We start from the raw sequence: 16,472 nt of genomic DNA, 5'->3' as shown, positions 1-16,472 counted from the left end.
TTGTACGTCTTTATTTATATAGCGCCATTTATGTACATAGCGCTTCACAGTAGTAATACATGTGGTAATCAATACGTCTCTGTGCGATTTAAGCTTTGGGAATACGGCCTCAAGTCACTTATGAACCAATTCTTACTAGGTGCTTGTCCCAATGTTGGTTCTAGATGAAAAAGCAAACAAAATAATCAAAGAACGAATATCAAATAAAAATGTAACTTGCATGCCATGTGGCTAAGAGGAAGAGTAGTCATTTGCTTCCTCCTAAAATGTAGTTAATCCTTCTGTGCCGCTTAGACTTGCTACATCTGTCATGTCATGCCTTCTCCAATCTCAATACAAACAGTGATGATGGGAGTGATCCTCACCTACACAATGTAGTGGCTCAAAAGCCGGACAAAAGGAAAGTCGGTACTTTATGTACTTATCGATAATCATCAAACAGGGGAAGAAAAGAGGGTACATTTAAGGCCTGTATGTTTCCACTCGTATACAGTAAAATGCCACATTTACTTCATACAAAAAAATCCTTGAAACTACTAATATATCCTAATATCTAGTTAATATAGGTTAACAATAGGTGTCAGAGTATTGGTGATTTTAAAATGCTTTTTTATTGTACTACTAGCTGAGAGACCCGGCGTTGCCCGTGAGTTAAATTTCCCGCTCCCCTCTCTCCCCCTATTTCTGTGCTCCCCCTCTTTCTCCGTTCTCCCCCCTCCCCACAGAGGGGAGGGACGGACAGTGGACAGGAGGGGGGGGGCAGTGGACAGGAGGGGGGGACACAGTGTCACACACACACACAGTATCACACACACTGTCACACACACACACACACACACACACACACACACACACACACACACACACACACACACACACACACACACACACTGTCACACACACACACACTGTCACACTGTCACACACACACCGGCGCCCTTCTCGGTCCCGTGCGGTGCCTTTCTAGGGTGCAGGCCCGCCCCCCCCCCCCGCAGTTCCGTGCGGCGCCTTTCTCGGGCGCAGGCCCCGCAGTTCCGTGCGGCGCCTTTCTCGGGCGCAGGCCCCCCCCCCCCCCCCGCAGTCCCGTGCCGCGCCTTTCTCGGGCACAGGCCCCGCCCCCCCGCACTTCCGTGCGGCGCCTTTCTCGGGCGCAGGCCCCGCCCCCCGCAGTTCCGTGCGGCGCCGCACCCTATGGGTGAGGGGGGTGGTATGGTACGGGTGAGGGGGGGTGGTGTGGTATGGGTGAGGGGGGGTGGGCTGCCCCCTCCCGGCCGTCCGTTCCGCCGCTTGGTCCCGCCCGATTGCGGCGGGAGGCAACGGGGTGGGGGAGGGGACGCGGGAGGTGGTGTGTGTGGTGCTGTGTGGAGGGGAGGCTGGAGGCGCAGGGGTGTGAGGCGGCGGTTTGGGCGGGAAGTGGTATGTGTGGTGGTGGTGTGTGGTGGTGTGTGTGTGGCAGTTGGGTGAGACGGCAGTTGGGTGACGTCATAGAGACACCAATCTGATTGGCCAGAGGCTGAGGACCAATCAGATTCACCGCATCTAGTACCAGACTCACAACATTCACTTTTATCATATATAGATAGAAGATAGATAGATAGATGTGATTGAAAATCTGTGTGCTTACAATATACTTCTTTTCCTCCCTTTGTTTTGGGATGGTTCTCTTGGGTCTCGTGATTTTTCCACCCCCTCTATTTACGACAAAGGGACATAAGTCCCAAAAAGAGATGATATCCATGGTAATGTTTCTTTATTTTTAAAGAGGGCCTCAGTTCTCTGGTTAAAGAGCACTTTGTGTGGTCACTACTATATTGTCATACTATAACCATGGGGTGGGGAGATAATATTAACCCACAAACTTAAACCTATTCCTTTAATTTTTCATCCTTTCTGTGTTACAAAGAAAGAAAGAAAAAAAACCTCTAGGTTGAGTCTTTGCCCCTCATCTTGTTATCTTAATGGGTAACGTATCACGTGTCACTCCTGCCATGCTGCATTAGATGTCCTCATTTACAGATTGAAAGAAAGAGAAAAAAACCTGAAACTTGCAGGCATAAATTATTCAAAATCTATTATATCAGTGTGTGTTCTGTGAACATTCACCACTGGCAAAGAGGGACAGATTATTTTTCACTTTTAATTGTGTGGATACCTTATCCACTTCGTGGAAAATGAAGAGCGCGATACATGAAACCCTGCGTGCTGAGTGCCGAAATAAAGCAAGTTCTTTTGGCCTTTACTTAAAGCCAGAACAACTATTTAGAAGATGTAACTTTAACACAACCAGGCTAAAAAAGCCCTGCTTACTATTTACTTTTGTAGAGCTTGTCTAGTTCTATGTTGAACACGAGAGAGGTTAATACAGGGCTTGGGCTGCTTAAAGAAGACTTGAGGTGACTTAACCATTGACACAAGAGATCTTCAGAATTCCGTCTGGGTACAATGCCAGTCATTGTGTATATAGTGCAGTTAAGATCAACAGGCTTTTAACTCAATTCTCAGTGTATTACAAAGCCATAAAAATTCTCTGTGATGGCTGTGCTAACACCAGCAAGATAACATGTTTAATGAGTCAACATAATGGGTAAAATCCCCCGCTGGGTCTTACAGCTAAGCACACGGTGCACGGAGCACGATGCGCTAGGGGCATTTTCTGTTTTGTTTTTCTCCTTTTTTAGTTACAGGTAATTTTTAAAGAAAATATCTACCTGCCTACCATCCATAAGCTAAGCTTTGTGGTTTTGAATGGCACATCATATTTGCATAGCAAACCTTTTCCAAATAAGCATGTTTTCTTAATGTGTTCATTATGTAAAGATTAGGCTTGCAACACGGATTCTTAACACTGCCCCACGCAGACATAGAAATATATATGAAGCATATAAACCTGCGTATAAAAGAGCACAGGGTGGGTATACATTTAAACATTGTACGGTAATATGGAATACAAATAGAATGTTGTACTACAGTTTCTGGACATTTTTAGATAAATAATGTATGTCTGGTCAGTCACCCTATAGAAATATGGAGAGGGGGGAAGGATCTGCACACCAACCACAATTAGAAAACTGCTTTGGGGGATATGGGAACACTATAAATGTGCACTTCTAGTTGTGTTTGTCCTGAAAAAGGTGTAAGTGTACTCCAAAATAGTGACTTTAATGAATGTCTTTATTTTTTCATGAAGACTGGAGCCATTCTTTTTATCACTTTGGTCGGCCATCCTACACCGATGATAATACTAATATGCTTACTTATGATGATTTAAGATGTGCAAACTATTTTTGACTATACAGGCAGTCCTCGGTTATCCGACACAATGGGTTACTCAAAATGGCGTTGGATAGCGAAACGTTGTAAAGCGAAACACGTTTTCACATAGGAACACTGTTTAAATGAAAGGTTCCGTTCCTGAAGGCATTTTTAATGCTAAAATACACAAAATATTTTACGCAGACAATAAGATATGCAGCACACACATAAATGATATAGTGCATATACTGTATTATATATATAATATAACATAATATAAAAATATAATATATTATATAGTATACTATAGTATAATATATATATATTATATACACATAAACAACTTTGCAGAGAGTCGTAAGAGCGTTGGACAAAGCCGTTTTGGCGTTGTAAAAATGAACATAGGTATGCATTGCATAGCGTTGGATAAGCCATTCGTTGTAAAACGAAGCGTTGTAAAACGAGGACTGCCTGTACAAAGTTAAGCCATAATAATAACAACATATGTTCATGAATCCCCAGGACTGACCTGACGTTAAAACAAAAATGTGGCAGTCACAATTGAGGATACTGGACGTAAGATGTCAACCGTTGTTACATTTAGAGCTTACTCTTCTTAAATATAAAATAACTGGGACATTGATACTTACTATGTGTATAAACAAATCACTGGTTGGTCAGATACACACGGACACACATGCAAATTGAATAACACAACTGGTGTTGAGGATTAGACTGTTTGCTGGGGCTGTGTTGAAAATAGCATGCTGGTGGATGTTCCCAGAGAGCAGGCCCAAATGCCGAATATGTGAGATCACAAGAGCGCTTGACAGAGTGCTGACTGTTTTTTTTTTTATATCACTCACCTGACAGGCTGCGGGGCCCAAAATGTCAAGATTTCAAGAACTGTTTATGTGAATATGTCTACTCCCTCACACGTGTCTCATACTGAGGAGTTTAACTTTGCTACTTTACGCGGCCAACAGTGCTCCAATTATATACTTGTTCATGCATCCAGCTAGAATTGAATTTCTATTTGAGAGGGCATTAACATTACTTTTTGATATCTACTGTAAATAATATCATAATATCATACTTAAGAAATTGTGTTGATAGATATTTGTTATGTTTCCAACTAGATTCACCCAATAGTGTCACCAAATTAACTAGTTCCCCTTATATACTGTACATATGCTATGACTCTAGATCAGGGGTGCGTAAAGTTTTATGGCTGTGCCCCCCCGTGTCTCAGTCCCTGCGCTTGCGCCACCCTTCCCGAGACCCAGCGTCAAATGACGCCAAGGGTCACATGACCCCGCAGCGTCATTTGACGCGCGTTGCTGTGACGACACGGCACTTAACATGACCCAGCGGCGTCATTTGACGCCGCGCTGTCATGATGACGTGAGCCGAAGCCGGCTGAATCCCGGTAAGTGCAGGTTACAGAGGCCTCGCGCGGTCCCCTGGCATTTAATTTAAATGCCTCGGGGAAGAGCGCGGGGCCTCTGCTACCGCTCGCGCCCCCACAGAATAATCCCGCCCTCCCCAGTTTGCGCACCGCTGCTCTATATTATAGATTATATACATTTTATTATAAAATATTCTCTCTTGCCAAAAGCTTAGTTTTGAAGTCAGTCAAGCTATTTTTTAAAAGGAATTTATATACTAAACTTTAATAAATCAACAAATTTGAAAGCAGTTTTTTTTTTATCATGACTTCCATCGACTTAATTGACACACCCTCTTGATATCCCCTCTGCGTTCTAATGAATATGCCTTGCTTTTCCTGGCACTAACAATTGTGAGTGTCAAAGCAAGGATACAGACAAGGTATGACCAGGAAAAAATAGAAAAAATAAATAAGTGCGCACTAAAATATATACTTAATACAAAGTGTTAATTGTGATGTCAATTTAAATTAAAAAAACACACCCCACCATGTGGAAAAGGTAAATAAATATATACCAATGTAGATGAGCGTCTGCTGCTGTGTAAAGGGTAGCCCAAGACCCTAGAATCTAGTAACAAAAAAACAAACAAAGCGAACAACACTCATCGTGAAAAATTTAATAAACTATGTTTATATATAAGGTGTTTCAAGGTTATGCGTACATCAAGGTACACCAAAGTTTCGGTAGTCTAATACTGCCTTTCTCAAGGTGAAGGTGAGCCTTGAAACGTTGGTCTCTATGGCATATTAAACCTCCTTTTGATTAAGACCGTGTGCCTGCTTCTTCATTGTACTGGATCACCGGCTTCCCACATTTTGACAGTCCTAACTCTAATATAACATTCTGAATTACTCCAATAAGCAAAGAAATGTCCAAGTACAAAAAAGGGCTATTCATTAAGCTGTGATTGTCACTAATAATCGTTAACAGCGATTCACTGATTGCTATGAGAAGCAACCTACAGTAGTGTACTGTGACCTTCTCACTCACCTTACAGGCTCTTAACAAAGGAGCACCATGTAAAAACTTTACCAAAAACAAGCAATAATTAGCATAACAATTGACTGGGTAGCTTAGCAATTGTCCTCCCCCTCCAAAACATATTTTGGTATTCAAGTAAAATCAATCCGCAGCCACAAGTTACCCCAAGTTCTGGGAATAGCACGGTTGCTGCAGAATTTGTCTTTTCAAACGCCAAGGCTAGCCAGGGAGAGCCACATGGCCGTGCAGGTCAGCCTGGGTCCGGTGGCCAAGATGATGCCACAACATTGGGTGATGACTTCACGGTTCTCTACTGGTTCACCCCGTGGTCGTATTACATCGTTATCGCTTTGCAGGAAAAAAGAAAAAAACGAATTCTGCGTCTGTCCCGAGAGGCCCCAGGGGCTCAGTGAATTGCGGATCTGCTGTGTGAAATCCCAGATCGACGTTAGGTAAAAACAAAAATCGAGCAGCACAAATAATGCCCATCACCTGGAAGAAGTTCTACAATTGCTATATTGTTTGTGCTCTTGTTTAAAAAAGCTGCAGCCATGTTCACCTTCCATGATTTGGCTCTGATGTGTTGTTTATTTATTAAGTGCACAAGTAATAAAGGAAGGGGCTCTTTTGAGACTACGAAGACATGCCACAGCCTTTGAAGTGTGGCGAACATGATTACATCCCAGTTCCAACCCCAGGGGTTTATTTACACGCCTGTCCACCAAGAACCAAGGTTACATTGTAAGGCCAAGGAATTCTGCCCCCCAAAAATCTATCTACAGTGCTCTAAATATACCTTGTTAAGAAAAACACTGGTAATAGTTTCCGCGGCCCAAGCGACAGAAAAGCTGCAGCTCCTTCATTGCAAGAGGCAGGCAGGATAAGAGATGTGGCTTTGAGAACATGCAGATGCTCCACTCAGGGTGGTAGGAGAAGTAAGGCAATGTAATAAAACGCCATCGATATTAGCTGACTCTAGGAACCTGCTGTCTTGACATACGTGCCGATCGGCTTGGACAATATTCGCAGCTGCTGAGCAGCATACTGGGATTTCTGTTTTGACTAATGCAGCTAATATTTGGATGGTTTTGCACAAAGCCCTAATTGGTAACAGACAAAGAAAGAATCATCTTGCCCAACCGTGTCAGTCCATTACAGAATTCAAGGGGGGAGAAAAGTACATTGTTTTAATAGTGAGATTAAACAAACATGGGGGTAATTCTACGTAGCAGGGTCGCTTATGACCTTTTTAGCTCACTATTAAAAAAACTATTTTTGAAAGTCAATGGGGATGTTTGTCCGAAACTGTGCCAATGGCTACTTTCGGTTATACAGAAATAGTCCATACTGTAAGTAGCAACAAACATTGGAGTTGCAATGAAATCTAAAATTTTGCCATAAAAGTCTAACTGTTATTAAAGCAGCAGTCCTGGGCTGTAATTTATTTTTTTCCCCCTTGAATATGTGCATTAATACAATCCCCACAATGTTAACTAATTAGCTAAGTTGCCGATCGATCCGTTCTCCTGTGATCGATCGGTGAAGATTCGGCTCGGGGGTTCACTAAATGTCTTTCAGCGCAGCAGAAGAGGACCAAAGATGCAAAGTTCTGTGTGGAAGATCATGTGACCAGGCAGTCACTACATACAATTGGTGAACTGCTAGAGAGAGGGCAGGGCTCAAAAAGGGCTGTGCCAGAGCCTGTTTCAGAAAAGGAAGGGAATGTGACTTTGTAAATGGTAGCAATAGAAACAAAAAATGCTTATGATACATTAAAAATGTAATTCAGAATTGTTTAAAAAAAATGCTACAAGTATTTTCTCATGGTACAGAACTGATGTATAAAAAAAAAAAAAAAAACACATGTAGGATATTGCTTGGTCTGCAGCCTTAATGCACACCAACAATATACTGTATAAGTAAAAGCAGAACATTTTACTTATGTTAGTGACAAATTGGGGGCTCATACACAAACGAGCTGAGAAATCAGGATTGACTTATAAAACAGTTGTAATAAACTCAAAATGGAAAAAAAGGAAATGTAATCATTGTGAAGAAAAAACTTTCCTCATCAGTTCTTTTTTTCTATAAAAAAAAAACAAAAACAGAATGAAAAAGAGATAGTACATACAACATAACCATATTTATCAATGATAATCTATATTTATATATGTTTGCTTTTCCTAATTGTTATGATAGATATATAAAAAAAAAATCAAAAGCTTTGCTTTAGTATTTTTATTCCCATCAACAGGAAATAAGCTACAGGACAAGCCAGCAGGCAAAAAAAAAAAAAAAAAGACCTACTAAACTAATAACATGCTGGATATAGAAATACAATAGGCAGCGTCTTATGTGAAATTTGTGGGTTTCATTTCTACGCTGTCAGGGGAAATTTGTTGAAAATGAATCAACTAAAAGCTAAAATATCTTCCCTGGTACTGTTTTTATTTATTCTCCTGTTCCAGCTTTGGATGAACTCTTGACCCTTTTGGTAATGAGCCTCCCTTTCTTGACAAAGCAATCATCGCTTCAACCTCTCCACTGTCAGAGCGGCCATATTACTGATAAGCCACTCTCACACGGAGCACATTACAGTAACGTCATTTTCACATTCTTCCGTGAAACACAATTAAAGAACAGCGCAGATGACTTCAATTGCAACTCTACATATTTTTAGTACGGTAATGTATACGAACTTCGTCTTCATCTAAGGAGCAACCATGGAAATACAACGCAGTCAACGTTTCAGACGTGCAACACGTGCTGGCCGACATTTTGTTTTCAGGGATGTTTGGTAAATGGAAAATGCAGGCACTCTTTTCATATTCTGCTCACGTGCACTGGTTTAAGTGAACCTTTATTCGTGCAGAAAGTGACAAAAAAAAATGGCGCTTCTTACAGAACGAATGATAAGATAATCTTTTTCATAGTTCCCAGTAGTCTACACAAGTTTAACTCATATATGGTTAGTATCCTGCTCCGAGCATTTTCTGCTCTCTAAAAAAAATAAACAAATAAATAATAATAATAATAAAACATTATTTTCTTCATCTCTACACTGCACTGAGCTCTGTGGACAGCTCTGTTTTGACCTCTCAGATTCTTAATATTTCACCTGCTGATATCTCTTGAATCAAGTATCACATTTTAATAAAACGCCTCCTCAAAAGTCAGGAGGATATATTTTAAAGTAGATATAAAAAATAATATGCAAAAGAAAAAGACTGCAATCAGCGCGGACTGCCGCTTTATGGGAGAGATGGTCCATATGGCCACTCACTGAATGGAATATTGGGAAAATGATGGCTGAAATTTGCTTGTAGTATGTTGACAATTAAATCATCATCTAAGAGCGGGATTCCCTAAACTCTGTTAAATCAGGGTACATAACGTACTCATTACCTAAAACAGGAACGGAAGCTATATTCCCTGAGTTAACGACTTAAATATAAAAATAACTGGCAAAATTGAGCTCATTGGCATGGGCACGTTATTGATGCGTTAACTTGCGTTACTTCTAGTCAGACCCTGAAATAGTGTGCAGAGACAGAGGAGAGGAAAAGGAAATAACGGCAAATATAACACGATGTTAGTTAAATCATAGCAAACTCTGGCGTTACAATCATCCAGACACTCTAAAAGGCCTATATCAGGGTCTGGACGGGTATAACCAGGTTCAACTCTGACAACTCAAGTAAAGTTACTTCCACGTGGCTACAGGGTTTAGTAAATGGGGGATGATATGATAACACCTCCTTTGCATGTTATTGGCATGTCATTATCACTAACCTATGTACACTTTTGCTAATGCTATGATTTTCGGGGGAAACATGGCTTAACATTACATTGTTGTCCTTAGTGCATACAGCGTAACTTTTAATGTGAGGTCAACTTAAGTTAACATCCCGTTACGTGGCTTAAAGTAGTTTAGTAAATCCGGGGCTTATTATTTCTGTAGTAGCCAGTTCCCCACAGGAACATTGGGACTAGAAGCGTAACTTTTCTTTTTTTACTGATCACATCTTTAGCCATGTGAGCAGCAATCCTGCCAGGGAGAGAACCCATTGCTCCTCGATAAGATGCAGGTGCCTTTCGTAGGAGCATAATTGACATAAGTGACAACAAATTTGAAGGATGATGTTGTATCTTGTGACAACTAGGGTGGAATATGAAGTCTTGTCTATTGACAACCAAGATGGAGGCTGGAGGGAGATATCTCAAATCGTTGGTACTTTGCAAAATGATCAATGTTTGTAATCATTTCTTTTTTTGTCACAAATTTTTTATTGAACGTTTCTACAAATTTTTTATTGAACGTTTTTCGTTTGGGGTACAGAATAAAGAGACAAGGGAAAATCATATTAAATATACTTGAATAATACAATGTACAAAAATGCACAAACATTGGGTGGGGATTAGACATATAGTCCGCCCTCCCCTCCCCCATGCCCCCATTGCAGCCGGGGAAGCCTCATCATGGGGGAAGAGAGAAAAGACGCAGCCACTCTGCCAAAATCTTTTTTTAATATATCAGGAGGGAAGACATAAAATGGGGGGGGGGGTAAGGAAGGTCGTGTCGCCACCATCTTTCGACTCAGGCTGCTATAAAGAGATCGGAGACCTCTCTTTGGTGTGTGAGGTTAGGAGGTGGCCCAGCTCTAGGACCTATCCCCATTAACTTGGGTTAGAAACTATCCTATCTATCTGTTAAGCCATGGTTCCCATATCTTTTAATGTGTCTTTGTTGTATGTCTTAGGCATGCTGTAAGCTTATCCATTATCATGACCTAGTTTATCCTTTTCTTTATCGTTTTCATGGAAGGAACTTTTGTATTTTTCCAGGCCGCAGTTATTGCGCATCTTGCAGCTGTGAGAATGTGGGAGCTGAGCTTGCGTTGGTGGTGGTCCAGTGTTTCGACCGGCCTGGCTAAGAGAAACACCAATGGATCCAGAGCTATCCTGACCTCCAGCATCTCCTCAAGCCAGTCGTTTATCCTGGACCACAACTTCGCTACCAAATATGGAACATATCTCTCACACTTCCACAGCCCCTCCAACACAGATCTGGATAACCAGGATAGATTATGCTTAGTCTTTGTGGAGTCAGGTACCATCTAAATAGAACTACAGGCATACCCCACATTAACGTACGCAATGGGACCGGAGCATGTATGTAAAGTGAAAATGTACTTAAAGTGAAGCACTACCTTTTCCCCACTTTACAATGCATGTACTGTACTGCAATCGTCATATACGTGCATAACTGATGTAAATAACGCATATGTAACAGGCTCTATAGTCTCCCCGTTTGCGCACACCTTCGGTACAGGTATGGAGCCGGTATTGTTGTTCAGGACGTGCTGACTGGCGCATGCGTGAGCTGCCGTTTGCCTATTGAGCGAGATGTACTTACTCGCGAGCGTACTTAAAGTGAGTGTACTTAAACCGGGGTATGCCTGTATTATGCGTTTTCCATTGTTCTAGTACAAATAGATGTCTTGACCACTCCTTCCCAAATATCCCCGCGTTCCTCGTTCGAGATCTCTATTTGCAAATCCTATTCCCATCCCTCCGAATATTTAAAATGTATCAATTCACTATCTGGCACTAGCTTTTTATATATAGAGGACCTTTCTGACCGTTTCTGTTACTACATAACTGTTCAAACCCGGTCAATTCGTAAAAAAAAAATTCCTTGTCCGACTGCTTTATGAAGTGTCTTACTTGAAGGTATCGAAATAGATCCCGAATGGGGATAGAACATTTCCTTACTATATCAGCGAACTCCATTATTTGCCCCTTAACTAATACATTTCCTATTACTTTGATATCTTTTTTTCCCCATTGTTTAAAATGATTATTTCCCATTCCAGGAAGAAATTTCGGGTTTCCCAATAGCGGGATTAGTCTTGAGGGGTATGATATTAGTGTATATTTAGCTTTAGCTGATCTCCATATCTTTTAAGTAGTTCTATTGCTAGACATGGGGGTCTATAGTTAAGGTTTTGTTCCTTTGTATACCAGAGTCTCGCTTGGAGTGAGATATCCCCGGACAAAGCTCTCTCGATCTATGGTGTGGCCCCCTCCGAAAACCACAATATTATTATGCTTCAAATGAGATGCTAGGTAATATTTAATTATGTTTGGGACCGCTATTCCCCTTCTTTCTTTTGGGGTCATAAGTATCGCCCTTGCTATTCTTGGTTTCTTGTTCTGCCAGATTAATTCAAAACACTTATTTTGAATATCCCTCAGAATCTTATAGGGGATCGGAAGGGTTTGAAAATAATAGATCAGTCGGGGAAGAATATTAATTTTTAGTGAGCATACTCGGCCCAGCCATGATATTTGGAAATCGTCCCATGAGGTCATGTCTCTTTTGATCTGTGTGATTAGTTCTGAGAAATGCTATTTGTAAAGTGTTCTAGATGAGCTTGTCAGATATATGCCCAGATAATTTAACCAGGATTCCTTCCATCTATTGTTGAAATTCATTTTTATAAGTTTATCTTGTATCCTGAAAAGGAGCCAAATTCTGTCAGCGTCGAATGTAGGTTTGCAAGGGTCGTCAGTGGCTGGGTAACTATTAATATAATATTGTCAGCAAACAACGAAATGTTGTACTCCTTTCCCTCTATCTTTACTCCCTTGATGTCTGGGTTCCTCCTTATGTCACAGGCAGGGGTTGAATTGTCAAGGCAAACAGAAGCGACGAAAGAGGACACCTTTGTCTTGTACCATTTTTAATTTTAAAGACTTTGGATGATGCTTTTTCGGCATCTTGACTCAGGAGCATTGCCTTGTCCTTTGTTTTTTGTACTGTACTTGGTCAATAATATTGACAATTCTTCTAGTGTTGTCCGAGGTTTGCCGATTGGTTATAAAACACACCTGGTCTGGGTTTATTAGTCTCGGCAATGCTACGCTAATTCTGTTTGCCAGGACCTTGCTGTAAATTTTTAGATCACAATTTAGTAAAGAATTTTGTCTATAACTCTTGCAATAGGGAGGGTCTTTCCCTTCTTTGTGTATTACCACAATATTAGCCTGTGACATGGTTTTCAGGACTTCCTCCCCTTTCATAAAGGAATTCATTATATTGACTAAATATGGGGCCAGGATCTTAAAGTATTTCTTGTAGTAAATGCCTGGGGCTTTTGAGGTTTTAAGATTCTTAACTACTGTACCTTTCTGATCTCGTCTACTGTGATTTGTGCGTTTAACCGCCCCCCCCCAGCTCCTCTTCTGACAACTCTGGGAGATTACAATTATTCAGGAAATCTATTATTCAAGGCCTATTGTGTTAAAGTGTGATTCCTGTAACATTATTATATCTGCATTTTGTCTCTTGAACTCCATTGGAGCTAGTTTTCTTTTAACGTATGAGTTCAAGCCTTTTTAATCATTAAAATGATTTTAATTTTAGTGTTTACTGCCATATATTACCCTTTTGATGAGGAGACGCTTTTCTCCGAAAGGCTGTGGCTGAGTGTACTCGATGGCGACGACCGGTGCATTTGGGAACATGGAAAGGGAAAAGAAAAACACAAATACATAATTAGATGAAACAATACATTCGTAGTGGTACTTTTAGTACCTGCCCTTGGTAGCCATACCAGGTTTTGAACCCGGTGTGTCGAGCAATGTGCTCTATAGGGGAGCATGTGGGCCTTTACTCCAGGGTAGTCCGTCGTCCCCTGCCCCTCCACAGACCCGCTATTATCTCTTTAGCTTTGTAGACTACACCCTTGTCAGATGCATTCCAACTAAGGCTAACGTTTTAACAGCCAAAGATACCAACTATTGGCACATAGGCAAGTTTATAACTCCTAACATTAAACATTAACCAACTTTAAGTCCTATTCTATTATCCATAACTTTTCTTTTTTAACCCGACATATCTAGTTTTGGGAATTCGGGGGGTGGGAAAGAGGGGGGAACCAAGGCCCCCGACTTAGTCTCTGTCTTCTACCAACCCGAGAAGACCAGTTTGTGTACTTCATGGGTACCTTTAGGGAAAAAGAAAAAAAGAACCAGTCAGAACAGCTTTGAAGAATAATATAAGTTTTTCTTCCCTCTTCTCCCAAATGTTCATTCGTTAGTGTCAGGGTGCTCCCCTGCTGTCGGCTGAGCCTCCTCCTGATGTGTGTTCTTTCCTTCCCTCTGCAGATGGTCTCTACTTGGACTTATGCCAAGGCTCTCCATCAGGCCCCCAGCCTCCTCCATTGTCCGTAATGATAGCTGTCTGCCCTCTTGCATTATGATTAGGCGGAAGGGGAACCCCCATCAATAACGGATTCCTTTGCTTCTGAGGGCTGCTGTCAGTGGTCTCATTGTGATTCGTGCAAGGTCACTTAAGATCTGGATGGAGGCCCCCTCAAATGTAATATCTGCTCCTCCTGTCTACAGGCATTCAGGATCAGCTCTTTCGTTGCAAAGCAGTGCATCTTTATAATTACATCTCTGTTTCTGTTCGGGATGTTGCTTCGCGGGGCTAATGCCCTATGGCCCTGTCCATTATTAATGTATCCTCTTTGAAGTCTGGAACTAGGGATTTGAACAACCTATAGATGTATGGCTGTAAGTCCTCCATTGGTACCGATTCCGGTATATTCCTGCTCCTTAGATTGTGGGCCTTTCCCTGTTCTCAAGGTCTTCTATATTGTCTTTGAACTGGGAGAATTCTGTAGAGATCCTAAAAACCTCCTCCTCTAGGTTAGCTTTGTCTTTGGAGGGAGTCCGCCATTTTAACGTCCAGATTTCCGGTTCTGTTCCCCAGTGCTGCGATTTCTTGCTTAAGGACAAGCTTAAGGACAAGGACAGTGACAGCTTTTTGTATTTCTCGTTGTATAGTTAAAGTATTTTTTTGGAATAATGCTTCTACGTCAGCTTTTGTTATTCCCATCTCTTCATTTCTTGTGTCTGTGTGTGGTGGAGATCCTGAGCGTCCAATCTGGGATCCACCCTATTCTTGATTTTCACCTGGCACCTACGTGAAGCATTTGGAGACTTCCTGTGTGGTTGGCTTCTTGGCTTTTGTTGGTGGCATCTTTATGCACCCGCGGTCCTGGGAGGGAGAGGTTGCGACGGGAGGGGACGTGGCGAGGGGGTTTGTGGGGCGTGGCCATGAACTCAATGAGGGCTGGTTCGCCCTCATTGGCTGAACCGCCGGCGGGGGCGTGGCCACGGCTCCATAGCAAGTTGCACACACAAATTTTTTTTGTGTGTGGAATATTGCAGTATAGCGCTGCTGCTGAATGTGCGCCAACGCATGTACTCGGCCCTGAGTGACTGGGGGGGCGGTGCTTGTGCGCACAGCCGAGGCGTGCGCTGTGGCAGTCACTTGGACCGCAGTCTTAGGGTGCAGGTCGACGTAGCGCATACCTCACATGGCCTTATCCACCTTGGACCCGTCTCTCTTGGATGCTCTGTGATCCTCACTATCGAACAACCAGTAGATTTTACCCTCTGCCCACATCAGGCGACTCTCCCCCGTGTCCGGCTGCGGGCTCCCTAACACAAGTCCTTGGTATTTAGTGCACTCCTGTCAAGCAGCAAAGTCCCTTGTGCTGACCTGCTTTTCCAGGCAGCTATGGCCCACTTGCTATGGGGAAACTCACTTGATGGCCCGATATCTTTAAATGGAGAAGAGCTGGTGTCTGTTCATTCCCCACCTGACACCTCCTATCTCTGGAGCAGATCTTGCAGACTGGCTCGTGTTCTGCGACAAGGACCCCAAGGGAGAGGCCGGACCGCGCGCTCTGGTGGACCCGGCAGGAGCACAGCAAAGGTAGGCTCGTCTTCTACGCCTCCACCCCGCTCCTCCCACTCACATGACAGCGGCGCCCTCTTGCCCCAGGGCCGGGCTGAATTGGAGCGCAGCCCAGAGCCCCGCGACGTCTCCGCTCACAGCTGAGAAGCCCGTGCTCAGGGGGGAGCCCAGCTGAGATCCCCCAGCCCTGCGGTGGATCCGATCCCCTGAGCAGGCACGGACCCGTCCTCCTCAGCGATGCCTCAATAGGTCCTCAGTGACAAAATGGCTGCCACCCGCTCCTCTCCCTGCTACTCGCACGGCAGCCCCAGTCCAGTAAATTTTATTTATTTATTTTCCCCTTAGCCAGGAATCCTTGGGACACTCTACCGGCGTTCTTCTAGGGGTGGTCAGACTACAGAGGGACTACGGCACAACTCCCCTGCCGGGTGGCTGCGTCCCCAAGGCCCACGTATGTTGTACAGCCCTTCACCCCGGTCACAGCTGGGTCGATCTTGTGCTCCCGTGTCGCCCTCTTTTCCTCACAGAGACCTCAATCACCGAGGGAGATGAGGGGGGCTCGCCCGACCCAGCAGTGGGTCCTAAACGCCCGCCCATACCCTCCAGCAAGTATATATATATTTTAGGGTGGGGGGAAGCCCTCAGGACGTCTCCGAGACCCAGACACTCTATGAATGCAGGTGTATCTGTATATTTTTTGTAGCTTTGATCCAGGGAGGTAAGCTTGTGATAGAAATTTTACATACGGCCTTTCTGACAGTCTATTATGGCCTTTCTGGCTTGGGGAGGCCGGCAGAAGGCTGTGTCTTTGGGAAAGCAGTAACTCACGATATTCTCATGCTTGTCTCTTTTCTGATCTTTTGTATTGTTGCCCCCTCCTCTTTGGAAGCCCTTCCTGGCAAGACAGGGGGGGCCGAGCGGCCCAATATCTTGATCGGATATCCGTATTCCAGGCTCAAGAAACGTTCCTCAACCAACTACGCCCCAAGTCACAACCTTAGTCTATTGACTGA

General features: G+C 43.1%; 1 protein-coding gene across 6 annotated transcripts in view; it reads right to left on the bottom strand.

Annotated features, from left to right (window-relative positions):
- The window catches only part of RARB (retinoic acid receptor beta), a 506,982-nt gene that overhangs the window by 102,670 nt on the left and 387,840 nt on the right, over positions 1-16,472 (bottom strand). Inside the window, exon 1 of one of the 6 annotated variants that reach the window (XM_075586967.1) lies at positions 13,134-15,433. The exons of the other annotated variants lie outside the window; for them this stretch is intronic. Within the exon in view, the coding sequence (XP_075443082.1) occupies positions 13,134-13,214 (81 nt within the window). The 5' untranslated portion in view covers positions 13,215-15,433. Of the gene's footprint in view, positions 1-13,133; positions 15,434-16,472 lie in introns of those variants that run through there. 6 annotated transcript variants of the gene reach the window in all.

The sequence above is a fragment of the Ascaphus truei genome, chromosome 2 (genome assembly GCF_040206685.1).
Source record: "Ascaphus truei isolate aAscTru1 chromosome 2, aAscTru1.hap1, whole genome shotgun sequence".
Lineage (NCBI taxonomy): Eukaryota > Metazoa > Chordata > Amphibia > Anura > Ascaphidae > Ascaphus > Ascaphus truei.
The sequence above is the reverse complement of the archived record's forward strand: the minus strand, read 5'-3'. Positions and strand labels throughout refer to the sequence as shown.